Source organism: Galeopterus variegatus, unplaced genomic scaffold (genome assembly GCF_000696425.1).
Source record: "Galeopterus variegatus unplaced genomic scaffold, G_variegatus-3.0.2 Scaffold467, whole genome shotgun sequence".
In the NCBI taxonomy this organism is placed as follows: Eukaryota; Metazoa; Chordata; class Mammalia; order Dermoptera; family Cynocephalidae; genus Galeopterus; species Galeopterus variegatus.
The window spans coordinates 1-7,418 of NW_007726578.1; the positions used below are offsets into that span (position 1 = coordinate 1).

Genomic DNA, 7,418 nt, shown 5'->3' on the forward strand with positions numbered 1-7,418 from the left:
AATAATAATAATAATAAAAAAGAACATTTCCTGATTGAAATCCTTAACAAATGATGTGTTTATATTGCCAGCTTCCTAAGTATGATACAGTATTAGGCATCCCACAACCTTATTTATGAGAAATCAACACTACATATTCAAGACTACAAACCAATCTCCATCCTAAGGATCCTCTTATATAAAAGTGTTAGGTATTTGCATATTGGAAAATAAATCATTATGGTTTCCGGGAATATTCTAGACTAGGTAGCCTTCTTGCTAAAAATAACTGTAGAATAAAATTATTTAAAAATTCTTTTAATGCATTGACAACCTGGAAAGTTAGCACGAAGTACTCATGTATAAAAAATTAAGTGAAGGCAGGGACCCTGAAAGGGTCAAAGGCTGAGGCCAACTTTCATGTTGAAGGCATCTGAAACTTCTGCTTTTTATGACTTTGAGAATGCTGGGGTCAGATGACAAATCCCAGAGCCTGCCCAAATTGAGGAGCATTATAGGAACAACAAAATTCAGGTATAGTCTGTTTACAAAAGGCTCATCTAAAACTAAAAGATACAGAAAGATTCAAAGAAACTACAGACGTGGCATAGCTATGTAAATCTCAGGAGAAACAGTACTTTGTAGTGGTATAAGTATTACTAGAGATAGATTAACATCTGGTACTGACAAGTACAGAATATAGGGGTAAGAAGAAAGTGAATTAACCACCTGTCTCAGGAAAATAATCCAGCACGATCTATTAAAATATAAGATTATATAAATACACATACGCTTTCATCCAGCAAAGCCACTTCTTTCACATCCTTTTCATCCTTTCTTCCTTATGATTTGGAGACATAGTTTTGCTGAGATTAAGATTCTGGAAGCAGACAGCCTAATACATGATTGGTTTAAGGTCTGTAAACCTAAAAGTTGTAAACCATTATACACTGAAATGAGAAACAGTTATACATGGTTAAATAGAAGAAAGAGCAGCTTGAGGGGTGGAATAAAACACAAAATAAAAAATAAAAAAACAAAAAAATCCCAGGAACTTTCCTCAGAAAATCAGGATCCCTTGTAGTAGTTTCTGGCCAGATTTGCTGCTGCTTCTCTGGAACTTCTGAAAATCTCAATGACACAGCAAAGAATGAAATGCAGAAGTATGTACATGATGTAGGACAAGAAATTCCTTATCATGGTGGTAAGTTGGACTCTTGAGGGCTGACGTGCCCTCTGCCCCACACAAAGCCTGCAAGAGAGCAAGGCATTGGTTCTGGGCTCCCATGATCTAGAAGATTTGTCAGTCTCAGTGGGCTACTGAAACCTCAAAATTCTCACTGAGTCTTGTGAAGAGTGAGAAAGGCCCGGAGTAGTCGTATCTGCTCACCCCATATATTTCATGATCTCGTATGTAACATTTTCACACCTTATTTGTTCATTCCAGGTAAAAGAAAGTAAAACTCACTCTATCCAAGTATGAGTTGGCGTTGGTGGCCTGACATCCACCAAAAATCTTTTGAAATTCCACACTAATAAATACAATATATTTATTTTTTAAAAACAATTTATTCGTCAAGACATTATTGGCACAGTAATTTTCATATTCTCATCAAATTAAAAAATTGCTATTTTGTGTACTCAGTTCTTAAGAAGCCTAGAAATTGCAAATGTATTCAATATTGCATTTAAATAAGAACCTAAAAAGAAGAGAATTAAAAACTTGAAAACTTATGGTAGGTATGTTACTATACAAAATAAAGAACTTTGCGCATTTATGAAAACATTGTTGATGGCACAGTTCTACCAAAACTCATACACATTTTACTCCTTAATTTATGTATTATCTTAGTGGGGAAAAAGCAGTATTCTTTACTCTTTCAACTCTCTTATGCTAAAATACATATAACTCTGAAGGGATATCACTTAGGTGTTATAAAAACCAAGGTGGGTACATGACCAGGTCAAATTCAGAGTCAAAGATGCTTCAGAGATTCCAAGAAAAGATTTGAAAACAAACTTAAACCATGTATGGAGCACGCTCATAGACCACCAAACTGTATCTTTTCTCTGTGGTACCAGAGAAAGGCCTATGGAAGCTATAATTGACCTTCATGATCTCACTACAAAGGAATTGGATAACACCCCTTTCTCCACCCCTGTATCCCCAGCCTTCCTTAATAATCCAAATAGATCAGTCATCTATGTACTAATTCAAGTCTTTCTAAAACTTATTTATATTTTTGTACTGACTATTATGTGGGATCACAAATTAAGTTTACTACTTGTGTGTAGAGTGTGCCTTCTTCCTTTATTGCAAATTACCGTATTCAAATAATTAACAGAAGCATCTAGCAGGGTATTTCAGAGATTAAGAGGTTCCCTTAAAATACAAAGAAATGCTAAAACTGGGTTACAAAATGTGGTGATATATTTACATATTTACATTAAACCGTGATTAAACCCAAAATATACAATGCAACCTAATTCTGCAACTTTCAAAAGATTTATTAAAGATACGATGGTGTATGGATTAAAGTGGTATGGTGAGTATCTTCTTTCTCTCCTGTATGTCTGTGACTATAGATTCAACTTCAGTTGGGGATTAGCTCAAAAGTCTACCCTTAAGTCTCTTCATGACTGTGAAGCTCAAGCCAAAAGGCCCTCCTGGCTTCCTTGATAAACCCTGACATCTAGTTTCTAATAATCTGAGATTTGGTGACAAAGTCTCTGGTTGCCTGATTTTTACCCTTCATAATTTGGATCATATTTTCCATGAATGGTAAAAATTAAATAAACTATTTAGTTCAGGCTGAGTTGAAGGTGGGGGAGAATGAAGACTTGGAAGAATGCAAATGAAAGATAGATTTTTTTTTTATGGACTGGCTATTTTTCCTTGGAGGTAAACTGGTTGGGCAAACTCCATGATACTAAGCAAGGTTAAAAAAGAACATTAATGAAGCAAAATAGCAGCACAGTATGAGGCAATGGAGAAGACAGCATTGAGGATAAAAGATTACAGCTATATCTATATATCTACGTCTGTATTTTCATATGTATCCATAATTCAGGAAGTGTACTTTTAAATAGGCTACTGAACTGAACTTCCCCCCCTGCCCCAGCATCGTATATTTCTCAGCTAGAGATGATAGCTGACAGCAGGTCGCTACACTGGCTGGTTCCTGGAGGCTTCACACTAGTTAGACAAAATATCCAGAACCCTGACATGAGCTTTGCTATTGTTACTCTCCTTGACCATATGCAGACATAGCCCATGTCTGATGCATTCTTTCTGTTGACCATTTAAATATTAGCCAGTAGCCAAGTCCTCAGAGAGGGAAGATTCTTCTCCAGCCACTTAATATTTTTGGTTATGTTTTCCAGAACAATTTGAAAAATATCCAGATGTAATCCTTGGGCCTTAAGAGATTCAAAGAATAATTTCACCTGAAAAATATGCAAGAAAAAAATTACTGACATGGTTCATAAAATGTTTTCTCTTCCAAAGGATTTCAAAACAGCTTGCAAATTACACACGCAGGTGTGAGAATCTCTTGGCCAACCTCTAAAAGGTTATTTTCTTCTTTTTGCATAATTGTTATTTCACTTTATCTTCAAACAATAGATAATGTAAGACAGGAATTATGAATCCTCATCTTCCAAGTGAGCACGCTGTGGGTAAAGAAGTTAAGTGGTTTACCTAAGTCGTAGAGTAAATGATGAGCCGGGATTTAAGTTTAGGGATTCTGAATATGCTTGAAGGGTAAATAAATACAAGATTTGTCATGAAAAAAGATGTAAATCACTAGAACATGAAAAGATATAAAATACTAGAATGCTTTAAAAAAAGACAACTAGAATTACCAACAATAGTAGTTTTGTTAAAAAGACCTTTAAGTACACTACCAAACTTTAATATAATCCCTCTTGAGTCATGATAAACTATAAATGAAATAACATAAAGGACCCATCTCGCAAGTGTATTTTCATTTTGAATGCTGTGAACACATGTATTTTGAGTCAGGTTCTAATCCTGGCCCTTCCATTTACTTCCTATGTGACATTGGACAAATAACTTTTTTTTCCCCCCTCATAAAATGAGAACTTCAAACTACCTTGCAAGTTTACTTTCAATTCTACAATTTGAACATTTATTTTGAAATTGGTAGAAATAGAAAATTACAAACCTCTTGCAACTCATCCTTGGAAGAAAAGTGAGATGTTGTGCCAGAGATGATGGTTCTCATAGCAAATGAACCCAAGTCAAATCTGAAAATAAAAAGGAACGCCACAGATTTAAGTACTACAAATACTGGCCTTATGTTTATTATGTCATATATTTTAAATATATAATGTCAAAAACTATATTATAAGCTAGTACATTATAATAGATACTACAAGGGCACTTCAAAAAGTTTGTGGAAAAATAGAATTAAAAGATAATACAAATCTTTTCATAAACTTTTTGAAGTACTCTTGTATTAGTTACCATAAGAATAATTCATATTTATCTAGCACAATCCTGAAGCTAGGAAATTTTTCAAATTTGATCATAAAATTTAAATGTAGATAAAGCTGCTCTGGGAAATATGGTTAGGTTATTCAGCAATACTTATGTTTAAATTTATGTTTATGTCTAAAGCAGTGTTCTCTATATTTTTAAAAATGATGTACCCCTATTAGTAAAGTTTTTTGAGCAGGAACTTCCCAATATACATATTTTAATTTATGAATTATATGCATTTATTATGGTATAGTAAAAAAAATTTAAAGCATGAGATAAGAGAGAATATGAACAATATAATTTTTATATAGTATGTATCATTTATGTTTATAAATTTATAATAATATAAAATTTAAAACATAAGATAAGAAATATATGTAGTAGCATTTTCTTCTTGCACTGTAATATATTGTCTTGCACACTTCCCAATCCCATTTTGGACACCACTGTTTTTAAACATTGTGTTTATTGGGACAATGTTACTTGGTGAACTCTCATTCACAGCCGCAGACTGTATACTTCACCCCAATGTTTTATACGTAGAGAACTTGTACACAAGTCAGAGGATTCATGCTGAGAAAGCAGAACACAGATACAGCTATGAAAATGGTTCTAATTAGGCTCTGTGCATAATTGAACAGGAGCATAATTTCTAGTTACAAAGGAAATCCATAGCACTGTAAAAAAGTCTGATCATTTCAAGAGGAAATTGACAATCATACAAATAGCCAAGTCAATGGTTGCACTAGGGTGTTAAAGAAAATACAAATTCTTTAAGAAAAGCAGCTTCTAACTCTTTGGTCTCATATGGACATTAACTTCTTGAAGGTGTGGAAGAGGAGTGGAAATGTTCTTTTTGCTTTCACGAAGCTATCTATAAGGACTCTGAATTTTCCATAGCTAAGAAATAAGAGAGAAGGAACTGAGAATGATTGACACTAAGATAAACAAAGCAAATCACACAGCTCTCTGATTCAAAATATTGCCCATATAGCTCATAAGTGACATTTTGGATTTGGATGAGGAATGGCTGAATGCCTTCATAGGGTTTTTTGTTCTGTTTTGTTTGTGAGAGAAAGCAATGCCATTCTGTACATTCTAATGAAATCTAATCATTATTGGTTCTTTCCGAGGGATATTTTATGCCCAGGAACGTGCTGGAGTGAGCTCTAGTTCTCCCAAAAGTTGAAACCCCAAAAAAGACTCAGAACCAACCCAACTTTAGAGGGGGGTTCCCAAAACACTTCCGACTGGGTTTCTTTCAGCTGCTCCAAGGTCTCCACTGTAGCACCTCCAAAGGAGAACTGGTGTTGGGATTAGTTCTCATCAAAATTCCTGAGGTCTTTACCCCCAGATTAAAATTGCATTAACAAAGCAGGCCAGATATGTTTGATGCACTACATAAGGCTTCATTGGATTCTTCTGGGCTGAGAAGAGAGGCAGGAGGAGGTGGTGGGATGGGGCTAATGACTAGATTTAATTCAACTCATATTTGCTCCTAGCAATTCTTTGCCCGGGCTGGATGAGAGAAGTCAGTTTCCCATTCCCTTACTCCTATTCCTCTCCCTTACACCTAGACAGGATAATTTGGGCTTGAACTCTTTGTGTAAAAATAGCATTATTTATATGCTATAAGGGACACTTGATTACTCTTGGTTTTAAGCAACTGAGACATCTTCGTGGAAGAACACACATTGGAAGTAAACAAATACTAACTTTTTTAGGAGACGATTCCAATTTTCTTTTACGAAATTCCAGGCTAATTGCTGCCCCTTTGGATTTCTGGCAATGGCATGAAGAAGAGCTGCCAAGTCCTGTGTTTTGATAACCTCTCCTTCCATTCCTAGTTCGATTAATCTGAAAAGATAAAAACCGTTTGTTTTTCATAGTAAGTATTATGTACATGGAAATTAACTCAGGCTACCACTATATTGAAAGAGTAGGACAAAAAGAGGGATGATAAAAATATAATTTACCAAAAAACAATAATATCCTACTGGCTAATATTTTTAATGTTCCTGATGAACTTTTAGTTTTTTCTAGCAGTAATTATATTTGCTTTTATTATTTCAAAGAACTTTGATTGGCATCATACACACATACGTATACAGAAAAATGTATTTTTATAACAACAATTTTCCTCCAAGGTTCTAAAAGTAAAATATAGCTATTTGTCTAGTATCGATCACATGATTAATAACTAGGGAATATCTGTTTTCATATCTACATTTTGTTAATATATTTTTTTCTGAAAGCAAAGTTAAAGCCACACAAATTTTAATTCAATCATTTTATACATTTAAAGTTGGTAGATGAAATTTTAGTGACTTCACTGAATTTGTTAGTTTACTTTTAACAATTTAGTTAAATTAATGAACTTACTTCACCAAATTTTCTTGATGCTTGCTTGTTGACAATGCATACAGAATTTTGTTTTTTTCAGCAACTGACATTGACCATTCATATTGCTCTAAAAGATAATTCCATCCTGCTGTTGTCTGAGCACCCACAGTATACACAATCTTTAAAACATCTGTTGGAATACTGTAATATTAAGCACAAACAAGAAGAAAAAAGTGTCATAAAAGAAAAAAAAGCTATTTTCTCTTATTATAATTTTAAGTTGCCATAACAATCACCCCTGAATTATTTTCAGTACTCAGTGTATTAAACCTTTTTCACTGCCAAACTTTTACGAAAATATTCCATGTAATTTTATGTTGCAAATTGAGTTTTTTCTCCTACAACAATGATAAAATGTTAGTAAGCAGAACACGTATAACATTTTTAACCTTCTCTGAGATGAAGATAGAAAGTTGATTAAATTAATAAATAAAAGAGATGATTTCTAAAACATAAAAGTACTCATTTATACAAATTCTATCATTAAATAACCGCCTCCTGAAGCTCCTCCATAGACAAGCCACTTAATAAA

At 33.8% G+C, this 7,418-nt stretch overlaps 1 protein-coding gene across 2 annotated transcripts in view; it reads right to left on the reverse strand.

Annotated features, from left to right (window-relative positions):
• Positions 1–1,524: 1,524 nt before the first annotated feature.
• ERAP2 (endoplasmic reticulum aminopeptidase 2) overlaps positions 1,525–7,418 on the reverse strand; it is a 45,559-nt gene continuing 39,665 nt past the window's right edge. For both annotated transcript variants that reach the window (XM_008569133.1, XM_008569134.1), the window contains 4 exons: positions 6,866–7,027; positions 6,200–6,340; positions 4,167–4,248; positions 1,525–3,426 (listed from right to left, as the gene is read on the reverse strand). In XM_008569133.1, coding sequence (XP_008567355.1) covers positions 3,283–3,426; positions 4,167–4,248; positions 6,200–6,340; positions 6,866–7,027 — 529 coding nt within the window. In that variant the 3' untranslated portion in view covers positions 1,525–3,282. The remainder of the gene's footprint in view (positions 3,427–4,166; positions 4,249–6,199; positions 6,341–6,865; positions 7,028–7,418) is intronic.